At 47.6% G+C, this 21575-nt stretch overlaps 1 protein-coding gene across 4 annotated transcripts in view; it reads right to left on the bottom strand.

Moving 5' to 3' along the window:
- Positions 1-21350, bottom strand: part of LOC309889731 (FERM and PDZ domain-containing protein 1-like) — a 40067-nt gene extending 18717 nt beyond the window's left edge. For all 4 annotated transcript variants that reach the window (XM_082782739.1, XM_082782740.1, XM_082782738.1 and 1 more), the window contains exons 1-6: positions 21328-21350; positions 7777-7920; positions 2937-3041; positions 1999-2156; positions 307-409; positions 127-172 (exon numbers count right to left, since the gene is read on the bottom strand). In XM_082782739.1, the coding sequence (XP_082638865.1) occupies positions 127-172; positions 307-409; positions 1999-2156; positions 2937-3037 (408 nt within the window). In that variant the 5' untranslated portion in view covers positions 3038-3041; positions 7777-7920; positions 21328-21350. The remainder of the gene's footprint in view (positions 1-126; positions 173-306; positions 410-1998; positions 2157-2936; positions 3042-7776; positions 7921-21327) is intronic.
- Positions 21351-21575: the final 225 nt, after the last annotated feature.

Consider the following 21575-nt stretch of genomic DNA (forward strand, 5'->3'; position numbering starts at 1 on the left):
CCTTGCAGCTCCCTCACAGCTTCGGCCAAGCCCATGCATCCTGCAAGCCACCCCATCTGCCCCACCTTCCCAGGGCTGCCCAGGATGGGAAGCACAGCTGCTGAGAGTGCTCGAGAAGCCATTTACCGACGTGCTGCGCAGGACGGTTAGGAAGAGCTCGTCACCAGCCTCCCTGTAACAGAGACAGATGCAATCAGCCAGGGTCAGCAGCTGCTCGTACCGTTGTAAACCCTGGTGAAAGTGGGTTCCCACACTTCCACTCTTTGCCCCCGTCCCCTTGTCCGGACAGGGTGAACAGGACCATACCTGATCATGTCAGCCACCCGTTCAATGGACATGTCCTCTACCATGGTGGAGTTTATCCGGAGGAGCTGGTCACCTGGCAGCAGCTTCCCATCAGCAGTGCTCCCTGTGGACAATTGGCACATTGTTAGTCATGGACTGGCAGACCTCCTTCCCGGGGGATGCACACTGAGCTCTCCTCTTCCCACCCACCACCCGCTTGCCTCAGCAACTCCCTCTGTGTGGCAAAATAAAAAGGGGCCAAGAGGCTTGGGGCCCTGATGTGAGCTGGTACACTCAGCCTGTATTCACACCACCTAGCCTGGGCTGCTCTCTGGCCACCAAACCTCTTAGCAACCCTCTTGTGCGTGCCTTGTCCATTGTCACAGTGCATTATATAGCACTCACAGGCACTGTGTGCCTTGGGCATAGTGGGGATGTTCATAGGATCTTGGGAGGCCACAGGATGACTGAGAGGGATCACCAGACTGCCTGCTACACCTCTCCCTGGGAGAGAGAGGCTACGCTCCTGGCATAATGATGGCCCTTGGCCACCCAGGAGAGCATGGAGGTCTTTTCAACCACACTGGTTGCTGGGAAGACCCACAAAGAGGTTTTCTGAAGACTAACAGCCACAGGACCCAAGAGGCTACAGAGCAGGCAGACTTCTGGTCTGAAGAACAGAATTGTGCAGGCAGCCCCTGGCTCCATTACCACAAGCCTACTGGTCAAGGTATTTTATTTCTCAACCAGACAGGTTTGCCCACATAGCACACTAGCACCCAGCACCCTGGCACACAGAAAAACACAGAACACAAAGACAAAGGGTTGGAATTAAACACAGGACTTTTAGCCATGGCCAAGACTTAAAAGGAGAAGTTTCTCTGTGTCTGTTTTATTAAAACACTGATGCTTTCAGATTAGGAAAAAAGAAGAGCCTAACAAAAACCACTCCATCTACACTTTTTACCCTTGAATATTCAGCTAATTTAGTCACAGGTTTCACATGGGGGGATGTCACAGCCTACATAGCCTGCTGGAGTCAGAGCCCAGACCACTCTTCAGCTACCTTTCCCACACCATCTACCTGTCCAGCTTGGGCAGTTTTTCCTCTGGCTGTCAGACTGTTACCAATGGGGGTACAAAGCAAGATTTTTGTGTATCTATTAGGAAAAACAAACAAACAAACAAACAAACAACAAAAAACACCTTAGAAGCAGAGTTATGTCCCTTCTTATGGGGAAGAGTTGATTTGCTCGACCTAAGCAGAACTCCAGCTAGACTGCCTGTATCTAGCAGTGATCCTCTCTCTATTACAGGGCATTAAGCCCAGACAGCATTTTCGGCAACAGGATCTCACTGCAGAGTAAGAACTGTAAGATTAGATAAAATTCTTCCTTGGCATTTCAAATTCAACTCCAAAAAGAACTTTTCTTTCAAACAGCTTTTTGTGTCTCTCAAGATCAGCTGTGTCTGAGTGCAACCAAACAATTCATGGTGAAGCTGGCACTGTTTTAGATTTCCTCTGTGCTGTGAGAAATCAGACTCAATCAGTTCAAGCACTCTGCATGTCACGGGCACACAGGCTTTCTCTCTTCAGAGATCAAGGTTCACGTGCTAACCATAGGCATCTGGCAGAAGTTTATCACAAAGGCTATTTGGGACAGCTCAGGCTTCTCACACATATGCTTGTAGGGAGAAGAAAATGGTGCTTACCTGCAGTGACAGATGCAATTGTAAGAGGAAGGTTTGGGCAAATCTCAAAGCCATAGTGATGGAGGACCAAGTCTTTGTACACCGTGACAGTGAGCCTGACATGGCTGGCAGGCTGGCCTCTGCCATCCGTGGTGGCATTTGTCACAGGCAGTCTGCCACTGTGAGACAAGAAATTGGTGATTAATTAAGATATAGTCAGAAAAAATGTTATCAAAGGGGCTTAGATTCCACAACCCCCCGATTTCAATGGGCTGCACAAATATACATAGAGGTCAGAACTCTTTTGGGTACCCATGGGAGTCTCCATGGTGGGCAGGCCAGCAGTGCTCCCCTGGGCTCCAGGGAAGTGTGAAGATAACAGGCCAGCAGTACCAGGCAGTTGCAGCCACAACTCTTTCAGCCACCTCAGTCCAGTGGTTGCACGGAAGGAGAAATCCAGGTGAGCCCCACAGCAAGCCCTGACCTCCATGGGTCCAAGCAACACCTTCACCCAGCAATGTGGTGAGAGAATTTGCAGCTCTCAGCTCCTGCCAGGATTCCATCCAGTTTAATTTTGATTCACAGACCTTAGAAAAGCAAAGCAGATACGGGCCACGATCTCTTGCAAATGCAACACTGCCTTGTCCTTAAGACCTGGGCCAATGGCAAGACACAAGAGTTCCAAGCCCATCTTCAAGAGAAGCACATTTCACATTGAACAGTATTGTGTTTCTGTAGGTATGGTTCACAAAATAGGAATGGGTGAAAGAAGGAACATTTGGCCCACTTGAAAATGAGGGAGATGCTTGAAAACACTGCTTATTTCTATGGAATGCAGTATGCATATTTTGAAGGAACTGTAACACTGAGCGAGAACTGCGACCTATGACTCTCCACGTTCACTGGAAACAAGCTTGTGCTGTCTCTGATCAAAGCTGATCAACAAATACAATGTTTACCTGGACGCACCATCCCGGGAGCGATGAAGCCATTTCGCTACCATTTGCTCTATTCGACATGCTTTACGTGTCTGGATTAAGTTAGTCTCCAAATCTTCCATTTATCTGAAAGTGACAGAAATCACAGGAAAAAAAAAATCATAAAAGATAGAAAAGTCTGAACAGTGCCTAGAAGATTTAACACCACCAACTCACAACTCCTGTTTCCCGTGCCTGCACTTTTGTTTTGTCCAGAGTGGTGGTTATACTGCATTAAATTCTCATAGCAGAGAACAACCTAGTAGTCTCTGCAGTCCTTTCTCAAGGTATCTGGATCCTGCAATTTGTTCTCTCAGAAAGGGAAAACTGAGCTTTCTTATGACTATGGGAAATGCCTGGGATCTCCAATTAATGTGGTCCTGCCCAGGACCACATCCAGATGGTTTTAAATATCTCCAAAAAGGGAGACTCTAAACCCCTCTGGGCATCCAGTGCTACTACTGCTCAGTTGAAAAGTGCTTCCTGATGTTCACTGGGAACCTCCTGTGTTTCAGATTGTGCCCACTGCCTCTTGTCCTGGCACTGGGCAGCACTGAAAAAGATTCTGGCTCCATCTTTGCACCCTCCATTCAGGTATTTATACATATTGAGATTTCCTCTCAGGCACTCTGTTTTCCAGCCTGAACAGTTTCAGCTCTCTCAGCCTTTCCTCATAAGACAGACGCTCCATTTCCTTTATTGTTTTCATGACCCTTTGCTGGATATTCTCCAGCAGCTCCATGAATGCCCTGGGGAACACAGAACTGGACACAGCGCACTAGGTGTGGCCTCTCAAGTGCTGGAGAGACGGGAAGGATCACCTTCCTCGACCTGCTTGGCAATACTTTCTTTCTCTAATGTAGCCAAGAGTACAGGTGGCCTTCTTTACAGTGAAGGCTCATTGCTGGCTCATGTTCAACTTGGCATCCACCAGGCCCCCTAAGCATTTTCTGCCAGGTTGCTTTCCAGCTGGGTGGCCCCCAACATGTCCTGGTGCCCAGAGCTGGTTTTCTCCAGGGGCAGAACTTGGCACTTCCCCTTATTGAACTCTGGGAGGCTCCTAACCCAACAGCACATTTCTCCAGCCTGTAAAGGTCCCTCTGAATGGCAGCATGACCCTCTAGCCTATCAGCAACTCCTCCTGGTTTTGTCATCTGCAAACTTGCTGAGGGTACACTCTGCCCCATCATCCAGATCATTAATGACAACACTAAAACAGGACTGGACCCAGTATTGACCCCTAGTATACAGCGCTAGTTACTGGCTTCCAACGTGAACTTCCAACTCTGGGCCCAGCCATTCAGCCAGTTTTTGATTCACGTCACTGTCTGCCCATCTTACCTGTACATCAGCAGCTTCTCTATGAGGTTCTCATGGGGGGCAGTGTCAAAAGCCTTAAAAAGTCCAGGTAGATAATGCCCACTGCTTTCCCCTCATCCATCAGGTTGGTCATTTCATCATAGAAGCTTATCATATTAATGAAGCATGACTTCCCCAATGTGTATCCATGCTCGCTCCTGCTGATGATTTTCTTGTCCTTCAAGAATTGACCCTTGACTGCCTTCGGAAGGCAGATAACTAGTATATCACCTCATTGTGAGGGGTTTCCTGGGATTAATATAACCACAGAAATTAAACGTAGAGCAGTAAGGAAGCAGAAAACTGAGTGGCCAGTGCAAGCTTCTGCACATAGCTCACAAACTTAAATTGAGTTCATAAATGATCTCAAATGAATTTCTCTAAATGAAGTCCATAAACTTAAACCTGTCTCTGGTAAAACTGATCTAGAGTACTGATGTCTACTAATGCTAGAACTCTGAACATATGTGGTTCCAGAAATAATCAGTGAAGTGAATGGCTCATTCTGGATCTTCTAATTAAAAGTTCTAGTTAAGCAATATGAAAATGGTCACTCAGCCAACCTGTTCCTTGTGCTTATACCTCCTACTGTGAAACCTATGGGATGGGGTGTGACACAAGCAACGTGGTGAAAAAGTGCATCTACCAGGGTAGTAAGGAATGACTCCCAACCCTCCAAAATAGGTTCTGTGAAAAAGGTTAGGCAGTCAAAGACCCAAATGAAGTGCTGTTATACACAAATGCACACAGTATGTGGTAACAAACAAGAGGAGCTGATAGCCACTGCCCAGCTAGAAAACTGCAATTTGATTGCTGTCACAGAAACTTGATGGCATGAATCAAATGACTGCAGTGCAGCAAGCAATGGCTATAAACCATTCAGAAGGGATAGGCAAGGAAGGAAAGGTATGGGAAATGCCCTATGCAAAAAATGGAACTGGCTGCACAGAGAACAGCAACGCACAGATTGAGAGCTTATGGATGAAAAACAGAGACTAAGCCAACAAAGGAAAATTTGTGGTTTATATCTACTACAGGCCACTCAATCAAGGAGAGGATGCTGAGAGGAGTTCTTTCTTCAGCAACAGTAAATATCATGCTCACAGGCCCTGACCCTGCTAGGGGACTTCAACCAACCTGATATCTGCTGGAAAAGTGGCACACCAAACTGCAAGCAGTCAAGGAGACTATTGTAGTGTGTTGAGAATAACTTCTTAGTACAGATGATGGGAAGACCAACAAGAAGAGAGATGTTGCCAGACCTGTTATTCACCAATGTGGAAGAATTTACGGGACAGCTCAAGACTGCAGGTAGCCTGGCCTGTAGTGAACATGCCCTGGCAGAATTCTCAATCTTGAGCGATACAGGATAGGCAAAAAGTAGAGTTAACACCCTAAACCTCAGAAAGACAAACTTTAGGCTGTTTAGGGGACTAGTTCATGGGATCTCTTGGGAAACTGCCCTAAGAGATGAAAGGGAGAATGAGAGCTGGGAGATATTTAAAGACATTTTTCTTCGGGCACAAGAGCTCTCAATCCTGACATGCAAGAAGTCAGGCAGGGAAGACAGGAGACCAGTTTAGCTAAGTCAAAACTTCTTAGCCAAACTCAAAGCAAAAACAAAGTGCAGAGGCAGGAGATACACATGCTGGAAAGATTATAGAGAGATGGCCTGAGAACACTGGAAGTGTACCAGGAACCACAAGGCACAGATGGAGCTGAACTTGGCCAAAGATGTGAAAAAATAATCCAAAGGTTTCTTCAAGTACACAGGACAACAAAGATAGATAAAAAACTGTGCACCCCACAATGAGTGGTACAGGAGACCTGCCTACAATCAACATGGAGAACTCAACTTCTTTGCCTCAATCTTCACCAGCAAGCTACATCACCCAAGTTGCAAAATCCAAATACAGGTACTTGGAGAATGACATAATGCTGATGCGCCAGGGGAGTTTTAGGTTGGATCTTAGGAAGAACTTCTTTACTGAAAGGGTTGTTAGACATTGGAACAGGCTGCCCAGGGAAGTGGTGGAGTCACCATCCCTGGAAGTCTTGAAAAGACGTTTAGATAGACGTTTAGATAGTCTTTAATAGACGTTTAGAGCTTAGGGATATGGTTTAGTGGGAACTGTTAGTGTTAGGTCAGAGGTTGGACTCGATGATCTTGAGGTCTCTTCCAACCTAGAAATTCTGTGATTCTGTGATTCTCAACATTTTTGGAGATGACATCAAGTTGTGTAATGCAGTTGACATGCTGTACAAAGGGATAGCATCCAGAGGGACCTTGGCAAGCTTAAGAGGTGGGCCCGTGCAAACATGAGGTTCACCAAGGTCAAGTGCAAGGTCCTGTGCCTGGGTTGGGACAATCCCAAACATGAATACAGACTTGGTTACAAGTGGATCTTGCAACCCATGAAGCCAGCTACATCCTGGGCTGCATTAAAAGCAGCATGGCCAGCAGGGTGAAGAAGGTGATTCTCCCCTTCTGCTCTTCTCTCGGGAGACCCCGCCTGGAGCCCTGCATCCAGCTTTGGTGCCCCCAGCACAAGAAGGACAGAAACTTGTTAGAGCAGGTCCATAGGAGGGCCACAAGAATTATCTCTGATCGTCCAAAGGGCTGCTCTCATCCTCTAATCTTCCGATGGCTGGAACACCTCTCCTACAAAGACCGGCTGAGAGAGCTCGGGTTGCTCAGCCTAGAGAATAGAAGGCTCTGGAGAAAACTTACACAAGCCTTCCAGTACCTAAAGGGGTAAAGACAGGGAGGGACTCTTTAGCTGGTAGTGTAGTGACAATGGGCAATGGTTTTAAACTCAAAGAACGTAGATTTAGATTAGATATTAGGAATAAATTCTTTAATACGAGGGTGGTGACATATTTGAACAGGTTGCCCAGAGAAGTCGTGGATGCCCTATCCCTGGAAGTGTTTAAGGCCAGGTTGGATGGGACTTTGAACAAACTGGTCTAATGGAAGGTGTCAAGTGGAAGGTGTACTTGCTCACAGCAGGGGGACTGGAACTAGATGATCTTTAAGGTCCCTTTCAATCCAAAGCATTCTGTGATTGTTTTAGTCCTACTGAAATGAAGAACTGTGGCACTGAGATCCTCTGGCTCAGATTTATTTAACTCATTATGACTTTATTTGCACCTAAAAACGTTTAAAAAAAAAATGCTGTTTCTTTCGAAGATGTGAAGGTCAGGTCAGCTTCCAGACCCCTAACATAACCTGCCAGTCTACCTCTGCTCTACAAAGCCGGCTCATTAGTAATTTTAATATCATACCTTCCAAGTTACAGAAAGCCTGTAGCCACCATTCTCATTACTTGTTCAAATGCTGTAAAGAACTGTGGGCTGCAGGTGGACCAAATGCAAAATGAATCAGAAAATATGTTTGCATCTACAAAAAGTTATAAATAATATCAACACTTCGTATTTCAAATATTGACAAAGAAACAATCACCTTTCACACTGTCTTCCACTCAATCTGCAAGATTTGTAAGTCCTCAGCTCTTGATCTTCTGCTCAGACAGTAAACTCAGCACATCAGGGATATTCTTTGTTATGCTGAGATGACAGCAGCTGCTGATCCATGGCAGAAGCTCTGCTGCAAGAGAAACATTAGTAAGTGAATATCAGAATAACAAGATATAAAAGAGATGCTTGGAAGCTGACAGAAATGAGGCATGAGACATTTTGTCTGAACACAAGCTGGATCTCTATTCCTCTTCACATTCTCCACTCACTACATTCTTCCTAACAATGATGAAAGGATGGGACCAATATTTGTTGATTTCTCTTTTGCTTCCCCGGAAGCTGTTTTGGCCCCTTTCACTACCCAACCACATAGCAATGGACAGAAAAGAGGGTCATAAAATTCAACCCTTCATTTCTTTCATGAGCATTTTTTTGGCTGCTCTTTCTTATGCAGCACAATCAAAAAGTGATTCTAGCCACACTGCTCCTACACCTGCCTCTGAACAGCATCTTTGAGCTGAAATGAGCATCCTTGCAATCAAACAGTACTTTCTGAAGGAAGAAATAGATTATTGGATAGGAAATCTGGCCTCTTTCCAGATGGGTGACTGGGAAATAATCATAGCACAAGTACAAGCATAGCAGTTCTGCAGCCAGGAAGACATAAATCGGACATTTCAAGCCAAGGCCTAATCATTCATCATCTACACTTAACATCATTCTTTCAGTCAAAATATTTCACCTTCTCTGTCTGTAGGCAGCCCTAGACACTGTTACACGTGTGTCACAGTGTGGCCGCTCCGTCCTCTATCCCTGCCCCTTATATTTTTCTTCTTTGCAGAAAGGACAGACTTTCCCTTCCATACTTGTGCTGCCCTTCATAAAAAAATGATTTCTGGAGGAAGTCTGAGTCCACATGACAAGGACAAAAATCTTGAAGAATGAACACAAACGCTCAGAAACCCTTGATGGAATATAAAAGAAGAAAAAAAAAATCACTCTTCCTGTAAAACATAACGTTTGAGATAGGCATCTTAAAAGAGAATGCTTTGGCAGTTATTTCCTTATAGCAGTGCAAAACTCAGTGCAGTAGGGTTTGTTTTCTTTCTCAGGGTATCCCCTGGGCATGCAGGCACCTACACGTGCTGTGTGTGAAAATGTTATCCATCCCTTTGCATGTACAAACCAAGCTTGTGTGACTGGCACCTCCTCTTTGCTTCAAAACATCCCCAGAAAAGCTCTCACCGGAGTCTTTTTCCCACTTGCACCTGCCATTTTGAAACGTTTTTGGATCAAGTCCTCAAACACATCATGGAACTGCTTGACTGGACCAGAATCATAATACCAAAAGATCCTTAAACTTTGTTAGAGGAAAACAAGACTTTGAGGAAAGCAAAGAACTGCACAAACAGAAACAGTTGAAATAACCTGTCGTAAAACATCTCTAGATGTGTTCCAGCCTTACTGCCACTGACCTGAATCACAGGTCTTCTAGAAACATCATTCTCAGTGATGACTACAATACAATCAAAATAGCGCACCCTTTCCTTCCCCAGTTCAGTAACATATACTGACAAAGAGCTTCTTCGACCTCCCAAGAGGGAGGCTTAAAGAGCTTCTTTAAGGCTTCTTCAACCTCCCAACCTCAGGCCAGCTTCCTAGTCACTCTGCAACAATGCTTGCAGGCAGAGATTATCATGGAAGTACATAGTTCAGGCACCTAAGCTCCAGCTAATACTGTGCAGCCCTGACATGAAACCTTGCCATGCTGAGCTGAACTGTATGACCATGGAAGACACTGAAACCTTGCCTCTGGCCACCCTAGCATGCCATGGACCAAATACTAGCAGCAACCTCCACAGCAGCTGGGGTGTTGAAAATACAGGCAAATAAGATTTAATGTCAGTCACTGCCATGATCCAAAGCATAAATACAGCGCTTTGTGTTGGTTCTGTCTATTTTTCATTTAAATCAAATCTCTCTTTTTGTGCATGATCAAAACCTGAATACTAGGTTAGATCTTTAAAAAAAAGCTGTATGTTGTCCCTCAGGAGCAGCTCAAAGTTCCTAAAATAACCTCTTGTCCTCTTCCCAATTGTCCTTTATGGGGCTGTTGAGTCTCACAGAAGGTGCAAGACTGCTCCATTCATTGAAGCTAATTAGGCCTCAGCATCTTTTCATATCCTTTGAATCACAGAATCACAGAATTTCTAGGTTGGAAGAGACCTCAACATCATCGAGTCCAACCTCTGACCTAACGCTAGCAGTCCCCACTAAACCATATCCCTAAGCTCTACATCTAAACGTCTTTTCAAGACTTCCAGGGATGGTGACTCCACCACTTCTCTGGGCAGCCTGTTCCAATGCCTCACAACCCTTTCAGTAAAGAAGTTCTTCCTAACATCTAACCTAAAACTCCCCTGGCGCAACTTTAGCCCATTCCCCCTCGTCCTGTCACCAGGCACGTGGGAGAACAGGCCAACCCCCACCTCACTACAGCCTCCTTTAAGGTATCTGTAAAGAGCAATAAGGTCGCCCCTGAGCCTCCTCTTCTCCAGGCTGAACAAGCCCAGCTCCCTCAGCCGCTCCTCGTAGGACTTGTTCTCCAGGCCCCTCACCAGCTTTGTCGCCCTTCTCTGCACCCGCTCAAGCACCTCCATGTCCTTCTTGTAGCGAGGGGCCCAAAACTGAACACAGTACTCGAGGTGTGGCCTCACCAGAGCTGAGTACAGGGGGACGATCACCTCCCTAGCCCTGCTGGTCACACTGTTCCTGATACAAGCCAGGATGCCGTTGGCCTTCTTGGCCACCTGAGCACACTGCTGGCTCATATTCAGCCAACTATCCACCATCACTCCCAGGTCCTTCTCTGCCTGGCAGCTCTCCAACCATTCCTCTCCCAGCCTGTAGCTCTGCTTGGGGTTATTGCGCCCCAGGTGCAGGACCCGGCACTTGGCCTTGTTGAACTTCATGCAGTTGACCTCAGCCCATCGGTGCAGCCTATCCAGATCCTCCTGCAGAGCTTTCCTACCCTCAAGCAGATCGACACATGTGCATAGCTTGGTGTCATCTGCAAGCTTACTGAGGGTGCACTCAATGCCCTCGTCCAGATCATCGATGAAGATATTAAAGAGGACTGGCCCCAGCACCGAGCCCTTTGATGGACGGCTAACTTCCTGATCAGATCTCTTGGTCTTCAACGTAATCCTAATGATGTTGAACTTCAGTAGCTCCCCTGGAAAAGGAGCAGAGGTGTCTCTGCCTTGCATGCAGTGCTATGGGGATACTGTGCTCTACAGCAGTGAAAGCCACTAGAGAATGAGCTGTGAAAAAACATGACACGGCTGTGCACTTCAAGATGTCTTCTGCTTTTGCCTTCTCGTGGCAGAGACACAGCAATATAAACAAGTCCACAGTCCTGCTGGTATCCAAACTGCAGCTATTCCTGCTAAAAAGGCTTGTGCAGGAGAATTTTACCTCCAATGTAGCTGGCAACTGGTCCTCAGACAGTGCAGTTTGGAGACAAAGTGGAGCTGCTCCCTGCACAGGCTACCCAAACTCGTTAAGGCCTGCTATTCCCTAGAGACCAGTCACCTTCTACATGCTGCCATCACAAGCTCTAAGCAGAAACTGCAGCAGCAGAGTGTTTTCTTGTGCAACGTGGCTGATCTTGGTTTGGAGAACAGCCCAGAAACACTCTAGCTTACACTCAGCCTCTCTGCTGTCAGGAAGTGTCAGAAAGCCCCAGTTTTTCCACCTGCTTTCAGAGATCAAAAGGACAGTGAAAAAAGGGTTCAGCTCAGGTGCTCTTTGAGGTCATCCCCAGGCAATGAACACGTCTGACTCTGGAGGAAGGCTGGGCTCCTACAGGACAGTTTGGGATCCCTCAGGCAAGGGATGGCTCTGCACTCTTGACAGTGTAAGCAGGTGTGGAACCAGGCAGATGCAGGTTCAAGAGAACAGGCAGGTTCTCACACAGCCAAACTCATGTCTCTGTGACCTGCCAGGGTCATGGAGTGGGTCCTCTATGGGGTAGAGAGGTGTCAGTGAAACTAGTCACGTCTGTCCTCGATTCTTAAACCCTTCTTCTCCTGCATGTGCCATCAGAGGGCAAGCCCATTCCTTGCTTTCCAGGCAGACAGTAGAAAACTAAGCTAATTCCTGACAAATGTAGTCATTGTGAGCCTGAACTGCATCAGAAGACACTTTTGGGAGGACTGGCTGTCTCTGCAGCAAAGCTTTTGAAGGTCAGCCAGTCCTGACAAGTCACTGGGACAAAACAGTATTTTACAGACATTCCACATAATAGCTTCTAAAGATGTTCTCTGAGATGTGGTCAGAGGAGATAGCTGGTCCAAAGGACCAGGATTAAACCTGCAAGGGCAACCTGCACTCCCATCAGAACATGAGAAAGCCCCAGCCAGGAGGATGATACTAGAGCCCCCTCCCCAGAACATTGTCTCCATAGCACCTGCCAATAAGGGCTTTCCTCTTCTTTGGAGACATTTTACCCACAGCACTGACCCTGCAGTGCTGCTGAGATGCACACACCAAGGATTCAAGCTGTGCCATGAGGCAGGACAAGCTGGATGGCACATGAACACAGAGGAAAAGCACATGCCTGCAGCTACAGCCCAGCAGCCAGCACTCACCCACTACCTCCCAGGTCCCACATCTCCTGGGACTCTCCTCAGGCTCGCTCCCATGCTAACATAGCAGATACTGACAGGGCAGGCCTCATTCCTCCTCCAGTGGACACGACTTTTACAGAAATCAAAGACTGTTACATCCCCATCACAGCTCCCTTCTTCCAACTCTGTAGTGAGGCAGGTGAAGATTTGAGGAAAAATAAACAGGAGCACACAGGCTGGGGCAAGCTATGCTGCTTTCGTTATTTGAGTGTGATTGAGCTGTTGCTAACAAGTTTTCCACAATCCCATAGTTAAGTAACATGCCTTTGGAGAAGAAAAAAAAAAAGCATAACAGAGGGGAAAGGAGAGGGGAGAAAGTAAAGAATCACCATGGTCATCCTGTCTCATAAGTCAATTCAGTATGAGGAGTAGCTCTCCCTGAGCATATCTATAACTCTTCCCTGGCTTCCGCTGAAACAAGCTGCATTCACACAGACTTGCCCAGCTCACAGGACAGCCCAAAGAGCCCAAATGCATTGTGGTGTCTCCTGAGGGGCATGGGCCTGCCTGGGGCTCATCCCAAAGAGTCCCTCTCTATGCTCAAAGGGCAGGCAGCCACAAACATCCTTTTCTGACAGTCCCCTCACCCATGCAGCACTGCTGATTCTACTCATGAGGAAAACACCCCCATGACACTGTTCAATATTGCCAGATGTCTCTAATGGGATTTAGACTATCCTCCACACCCTTATGTCAGCTACTTTTCCAGTCACCCTGGGGCTCTCATTATAATCGCTTTGGTACCACAGAACAGCCTGCTCTCTTACAAGGACTTTACAACTGAGCTGATGTCCCCCTGACTGTATGACTGTTCCGTGTGTTTTTCCTCAGCTTCCCCATGTCAAAAAAGCTCATCTGGGACAAAGAAATTGAAAAGCTTTGACTTGGTTAAAAGGGGAAGGAACCTACAGCATCAGTCGGTAGGTCAGCAAGCCCATGGCCTAGCACTGAGGAGCAGGTGACAGTTGCTTTTCTGCTACCAAGAAAGGGATCTAACACAGTCCACGTGACTTACAGCTTTTGTTAGCAAAATGTCCTCCAAGGTCTGTACACACACCCTTTTACCAAGCTGTTTCTAGAAGACCTTAAAAACAACTGGCATTGGGTGTTTGTGTTGGGGTTCTGGGGGAAGGCAGACAACAGTGACTACATGAATTGCTCTTGTGGTCAACCTTCCTCTGAAAGCTGGCAGATGATGCTGATGTGTGCTCTGAACAAGTACAACCCCAGCCTCACTGCTTCCCTACTCAGGGAGATAATAGGCAGAAGAACAAACATTGCAAGAAGAATAGGTCTGCTGCATCACAGGACCCTTCCTCCGACAGTGCAGAAGTGTGGACCACATCCCTCCAGGCTGGTCCTGCAGCACACCAGCAGATCCTACATAGTCTATTGTACAGCCTGTGGTTCACCTGCTACCATGGGTAGCCAAAAAGAGAACCTGTGCTGCTCCAGAAATATATGGTCTTGTTTGCTAAGCAGCACCAAGCAAGTCCAGCAACAACTAATTCCTGCTCCAATGTGAACAAGCCTTCTTCATGTGTTCCAGTAGTCACCATTTCTGATTGCAATGCTTTCAGTGGGGGCAAGCGAGCAAATTCTGGCTCATCAGGTGTTGTCACTAACCACCTTAGAAAAAAGCACCAATACAACTTAGTTTTTTTATATAGCCATCAATGTATCTTGGGCTTCAGGTTTTTGTCTTAACAGAACAAAAGTACTTTTTGCATGAGTGGTACATCACACCTCAAGGAATGAGACACCACCATCAGCCCACCCACAGAGCCAGGACCAGCGTCTGACCCTGTGGGTCAGGCCCTCACTAGCTGAACACGTTACAGTAGCCTAAGGGACTTGTCATTTCTAGTCTGCAGCTAGTAAAGTCATAGTCCTTGACTGGACTCCTCCTCCCACAACATACCATATCCTCCACTTTGAACTGAGGAAAACAAGGCAACATGGTAATGAAGCTCTGAAACATTTCAGGAGGTGCAGTCTGTGTCAGAAACACGATGTGTCCCAGTCATTGCCCTCAAAAAGTGCTTCCAAGTCATAGCATTATTTTCTTCTTGTTTTTCTTCTTGTTTAAAATGAAAAAAAAAAAAAAACAATATTCAGCACTGTTTTTTTGTTTTGTTTTGTTGTTTTTTTTTTTTTTTAATATCAGGGAGAATTACCACTTGCCTTTCTGACTCTGTAAAACAAACAAACAAAAAACCAACAGCCAAAAAAAAACCAACAACACTACTGCCTTTTAATCTTAATGAAAACCCAGGTTTTCACCTAAAAACAAGTGCTGCCAGGAAAACAAACAAACAAACAAACAAACAAAAAAAACGAACCAGCCAAAAACAACAACAACAAAAAAACCCTGTCCACCTTCTTGAAGTCAAAAGCCTTCACCACAGAAATACCAAGCACTTTGGCAATCCAGGAAAGACAAGAGTTTCTCCTTCAGGCCTTCTTGCTGGTGAACCCTGCCTGATGAATATGCTGCACACAGAAAAGGATTTCCAGGAACATCAGGGATATCTAAAGACACACCACTCATGTTGCCTCTACTTGGATATTCCAAATACCCCTGGAAATCCTATGGTCTTTCTATTTTCCACAGTGCTGGTCAGCAATGATCAGGTTTTCCTCAGACTCACTCTGGCTCACCCAGACCACAGCATCTTCACAGGTGCCTGTCACTTGGGACAGAGCTTCTCAGGGCCCCAGATTCACCTTTCAGTTGCTCTTCACAGGGGAACCCGCCTTGCAACATAGAATCATAGAATATCCCGAGTTGGAAGGGACCCAAAAGGATCATCAAGTCCAACTCCTGGCACCACACAGGTCTACCCAAAAACTCAGACCATATGACTAAGAGCACAGTCCAATCGCTCCTTATACTCCAACAGGCTTGGTGCAGTGATTACTTCCATGGGGAGTCTGTTCCAGTCTGTGACCACCCTCTTGGTGAAGAACCTCTTCCTGACGTCCAGCCTAAACTTCCCCTGCCTTACCTTAACACCATTCCCGCAGGTGATTACGGAGAATAGGTGAGTGCCTGCCTCTGCACTCCCCCTCGCTAGGAAGTTGTACACTGTGATGAGGTCCCCCCACAGCCTCCTCTTCTCCAGGAGGAACAGGCCAAGCGACCTCAGACACTCTTCATACATCTTCCCCTCTAGTCCCTTCACCATCTTCCTCGTCCTCCTCTGGAGGCTCTCCAACAGTTTTGCATCCTTTTTGTACTGTGGTGCCCAGAACTGCACACAGTGCTCGAGGTGAGGCGGGACTAGCACAGAGTAGAGTGGGACAATCACCTCCCTCAACCAACTAGTGATGCCGTGCTTGATACACCCCAGGATACGGTTGGCCTTCCTGGCTGCCAGGGCACACTGCTGGCTCATATTCAACTTGCTGTCAGCCACAACCCTCAGATCCCTTTCTGTGGGGCTGCTCTCCAGTGTCTCATCGCCCAGTCTGTACATATAGCCAGGGTTGCCCCATCCTGGGTGCAGGAGGACCCGGCACTTGCTTTTGTTAAGCTTCATGTGGTTGATGATCGCCCAGCCCTCCAATCTGTCCAGATCTCTCTGGACAGAGATGATTAGCAGATGTGTCCAGTGGAGCAGCATGACCTGGGGACGAGTTGACCATGGAGGAGAGGAATGTTATGAGACCGCTCAGCCTGCACACACACCGTACACTGGCAGAGGTACAGACTCAGCCCTGCTAAGGTCCTGTGCAAGGTGGCTCCATGCCCCACCCCAGAGGAGGAACTTATTGCAGCAGAACAGAGGAACGGACGCAGCAGCTATTGACAAGCTGAAAGATGAATCTGAAGGTCCAAATGAGCCATGCCCTCCACAGGAATTACCTAGAGTAGCCACTGCCCAAGAGGCCCAGAAGAACCACTGCCATTTGGAATCTTTAAGCAAAATCCAAGTAATGCTTGGCAAGATCTGAGGAGGCAGGAGCACTTCTTGCGGTTTGCCTGAGAACAGGCACAAACAGCAAGCTGACAGCGTGCTACCAGATAGTCGTTAACACAGTCCCTCTCATTAGCCTGACCACACTTACTACTGGTGCCCAGAAGCTGTTACTGAACACAAGCTGTTGGCTGCTGTGCAGCTCAGCCAACCTGCAGGGCCGTGCCAGCTGTTGGCTTTCTGTCAGCAGTCATTTGCAGTAGTTTGGACTATACCATTACACCTTCATACTACTTTGGTTTAAGAACTTTCTGCAGACCTAAGAGGATTCAAGTCCAAATTAGTTTCAAAATACAAGGTTCTAGGCATAGTATGGAAAGAGTTTAGGCACTGAATAACAACATTAGCAAAGACCTCACATTCCTGCCTTGCGCACAGATTCAGAACAGAAGAAGAGAGTAGTAAGAATAGTGCCACGGGCCACTACACACAAACCAAAGAAAATTATACATATTTTTGAGCAAGGGGAGAAAGGAGAAAAATCAATGCCTCTCTTCCTGAATAACTTTCACTTCTAGAACTAGACTTGTGTGGAAGTGTGTGAACAGTGTGACCAGCAGGGTTAACAGTGTGACCAGCAGGGCTAGGGAGGTGATCGTCCCCCTGTACTCAGCTCTGGTGAGGCCGCACCTCGAGTACTGTGTTCAGTTTTGGGCCCCTCGCTACAAGAAGGACATCGAGGTGCTTGAGCGGGTGCAGAGAAGGGCGACGAAGCTGGTGAGGGGCCTGGAGAACAAGTCCTACGAAGAGCGGCTGAGGGAGCTGGGCTTGTTCAGCCTGGAGAAGAGGAGGCTCAGGGGCGACCTTATTGCTCTTTACAGATACCTTAAAGGAGGCTGTAGTGAGGTGGGGGTTGGCCTGTTCTCCCACGTGCCTGGTGACAGGACGAGGGGGAATGGGCTAAAGTTGCGCCAGGGGAGTTTTAGGTTGGATGTTAGGAAGAACTTCTTTACCGAAAGGGTTGTTAGACACTGGAACAGGCTGCCCAGAGAAGTGGTGGAGTCACCATCCCTGGAAGTCTTTAAAAGATGTTTAGACTGATTAAGGAGGTATTGGGGAGGCAAGGACAATCCCCAGACATGGACTGTATATCTCGAAACAAGACACTGAAACTCATGATAAGGAAGTGGCAGACGGACAGAGAAACAAACGTAAGGACTATAAATCTCAAAACTGGACATTGGAATTCATTATAAAGATACAACAAACGGAAGAATTAGCAACAACCAGCTCTTGCAATTAAGAAACCTGCCAATTCAGCAGATTCCTGACCAAAGGTGAAAAGTACACTGTGAGGAAGACTCGGGGTCTTCCTCCCAAAGACCCCTGCCCACAGTTCTTGGAAGGCTCTACGCAGGCGCAAGGTGCCAAAAGGCTAATTAGCATGAGAAGCGAGGGAAGGCGGGGATAGGTAATGCATATGTATAGGTGCTTGTAGAATATTGATAGATTGATTGTATAAATTCAAGACTGCTTTCCGCTTTAGGTATGCATGATAGGTGGAGAGATCCCCCGTGCATCCAGCGCTGCAATAAAGAATATACCACTTAAAGGAATTTCGGCTTCGATCTTTGAATCAAGACGTAGAGCTTAGGGATATGGTTTAGTGGGGACTGTTAGCGTTAGGTCAGAGGTTGGACTCGATGATCTTGAGGTCTCTTCCAACCTAGAAATTCTGTGATTCTATGAAGACTTTGATCCCTTCAGTTATATTTCTCTGGACAAGAACTACCAGCATATAAGGAAATGTTCCCCTTTAATTTCACACAATCACAGAATTGCTCAGGTTGGAAAGGATGTTGGAGGTCATCCAGTCCAACCCTCCTGCCCAGTAGGCTCACCTATAGCACATTGCACAGGATGGCATCTAGATGGGTTTTGAATATCTCCAGAGAAGGAGACTCCACAACCCCTCTGGGCAACCTGTTCCAGTGCTCTGTCACCCTCACAGTATATTCAGCTGGAACTTGCTCTGTTTCAGTTTATGCCCATTGCCTCTCGCCCTGTTGCTGGGCACATCTGAAAAGAAACTGACTCCATCCTCTCCACACCCTCCCCTCAGATATTTATATAGATATTGATGAGGTCTCCCCTTGGTATCCTCTGTTCCAGGCTAAACAGGCCCAGTTCTCTCAGCCTGTCCTTGTGTGACAGGTGCTCCCGTCCTCTAATCATCTTAGCAGCCCTCATCCAAACCCACTCCGGTACTTCTATGTCCCTCTGGTACTGAGGAGCCCAGAACTGGGCACAATACTCCACGTGTGGCCTCAATAGGGCCAACCAGCTGGGGAGGATCACCTCCCTTGAGCTGCTGGCAACACTCTTCCAAATGCAGCACCTGCAATTTGCACAGCATGGAGGGAAAACACACACACAAAACAATCCTGTGCAGAACTCCACGTACTGGCACTGATCTCCATGTTCTGGTGCAGACCTTGAACCGAGAAACATGCCTCTGAAATTCAGCACTCTGGAGTATTCCCAGTATCTTCCTGTGGTCGCTCATGCAGAAGAAAACTAACCTGATCATACACAAGCTCAGGGCAGGCAATGTAACAGGTTCCTCCACGTCTGGAGGTGGTCTTTACTTGTGCTTGGGGTTTTATCAAGCTTGAGGACTATATGTTGGGAAACAACTTCTGCATAACCTTTCAGTAAATGATATGAAAGGAAGATTAAAGAAAGGAAAACCACACGCACTTAAAGAACACTGACTTGGGAATGTCATGCTGCATACAGAGCCATTCATTTCACAAGCAGCCTAGGAATCCTCTTCAGTTTTAACAGTATCAAGCTCTTTGGAAGCATTACAGCCCAGATGGCTAAGCAGCACTAAACACACTGCTCTATTTGCTGGCAGTTTGCTTAGAGAGTAATTTACTAAAACTTAGATGGGTGAAATCACCTAGGGATGGTTAGATAAATTAGATAGCACTACGCTTGGAAGCATGTGCCATATGCCTGATACCAAAGGCTGCATTATGGAAGCAAAGGAGTCTCTATGGCAAGCTCCACACTTAACTGCAGGCCCAGCTGCAACTGAATGCTTGCAGTTCTGCTGCCCAGCTGCTCTTCCCCACAGCAGCCATAATTGGCACAGAATGCAGCTGAGAGGCTCTGGTGGAAAAGAATTTCACTTGCTATTTCCTGGAAGTTTTCACTGGCTTCTTTCAAGCCTCCTTTTCTTCCAGAGCACTCCTACCCCAATAGTCAATCTGAGAAATCTGAGAACCCATCTCCACACTGCCATCTCTACCATCCCCTTTTGCACAATGGGGCCAGCACCTCTTTTTCAGTTATGCTGAGTCCTTGCAGATGGTCCCAGTGCCTCTTTCCCCGCCTCCCCCCCCGGTCTTCCCACCCAATTCAGTCCCTGAGCTTACTCATCACAGGAAATTCAGAAACAGAGAAATGGACCACAAGTGAAGTGCCTCTCTAGTTGATGTCAGGTAAAATGTACACAGTGAGAAAAGTTCCGCTTTGCAGGCTTCTAGATTTTTTTTTCCCAGCTTTGATTTTTATCAGGTTGTATGATAGCCTTCTCAACATTTCATTATTTGCCTTGTTACAGATCACCCAATATGGGAGTGGGAACTGCAACAAAGGAAAAATGGAGAAAATGGTTCACTGAGGGCTTCGTATCTCACATCACTACACTTCATCTCCAGTTCTGCAGATTTTTCTGTGTCAATAGGACTGCTCCTCCAGGAGGAGACCCTTATAGCTAACACGCTTCCTGGTCTTACAGCCCCTTTAGACCATAGGTCTGATATATATCTCACAAACAGGTAAGTCTGGAACCCAAATCTGCCACGAAGGAGAAACTTCAGATAGTTGCCCATTGCTTTAGTTACAATCATCTTCAACAAAGCACACAGAGTGTTATCAAAAATACAGAAGGTAGAGATCAGCACATACATCCAGAACAGGTTTCTCAGGTGGAATGTGGCAGGTGTGTTTCAGTGCTTAGATAGCCACCATAAGCACATACAAATGGAGCAAATCCGATCAAAATCCATAGCACCTACCAGACAAACACGCACAGGCTGTCTGATCCTACCTACTGTCCTCTGCAGAGTTCTGATTTCTGCATGTCATCAGACCCACAGAGACCCTGCCTCTGCACAGCAACACCAGTGCCCTTGGTCATGAAGAACCCCTCTGGAAACCAGTTTACCCACCACTCACATGTTAAAGCCACTTTGACTTCAGCTCCCTCAACCTCAGGTAAAATTTCTCTCATAATATTTTCCCATTGCGGTTAAAAAGCCAGTATCATGGACTGAATTCTACAACTGAAAGTCTTCTTTGAGAAGAGGGGAGCATCTATTGCTTCTTCCCATGCAAAGGAAAATTAGCTCACAGCGTTTGGTGTGAGAGTGAGATCAGGCCAGAAACAACTAAACAAGTCACATGCAGACAGCCACTCAACATTCAAGGTCGTTAGCATTTCATTCAGACTGACATAACACAAAAAGCTGCCATGCAGGCAGGCATGCATTTTTTTGGTTACGAGAGAAGAGCAGGACGCTAGACCACACCCCAGAGCTGCTGTTTTTCTGCTGGACCCGACTCAGAACGGGGCAACCTCTCCCGCTTTGTACTGGGCTGACCACTGCCAGCAAAGCCACCGCCATGGCTCTCGCGCCTCTGCCGGCAGCTTTGGGCCGGACATCTCCGAAGCCAACCGAGCACCAAGATACCAACTCGATACCAAGACCGGGAGAAGCCGCGCTGCCATCGCCCCCCACCCCCGCGCCCCCTGCCTTGCAGCCCAGGACCCCGTGCGCGCACCCCGAGCTGCCCCGACGGCGGCGGCGGCGGAGCCGCGGCTCGGGCGGCGCCGCTGGGAGCGGAGCTCGTTACCTGCTGCGCGGAGGCGAGCGCAGAGCCGCCGGCGACAGCGGGACAGGTGCGGCCTCTGCCCGGGAAGGCGGAGCCGGGGCGGGGGTGGTGGGGGCGGTGGGGGCAGAGGGCACCGCCCCCGGCCCGCCCCGCGCAGGAGGGCACAGCGGGGGTCCCGGCGGCCCTCGGCTCCGCGCCGCCCCCTCCCGTCCCTCTTCCTCGCCGCCGCTGGGCCCTGCTCGGTCCCGCTGCCTGCCCCTTCGGGGGCG

This window comes from Aythya marila (assembly GCF_965140915.1).
Source record: "Aythya marila genome assembly, chromosome: Z".
In the NCBI taxonomy this organism is placed as follows: Eukaryota; Metazoa; Chordata; class Aves; order Anseriformes; family Anatidae; genus Aythya; species Aythya marila.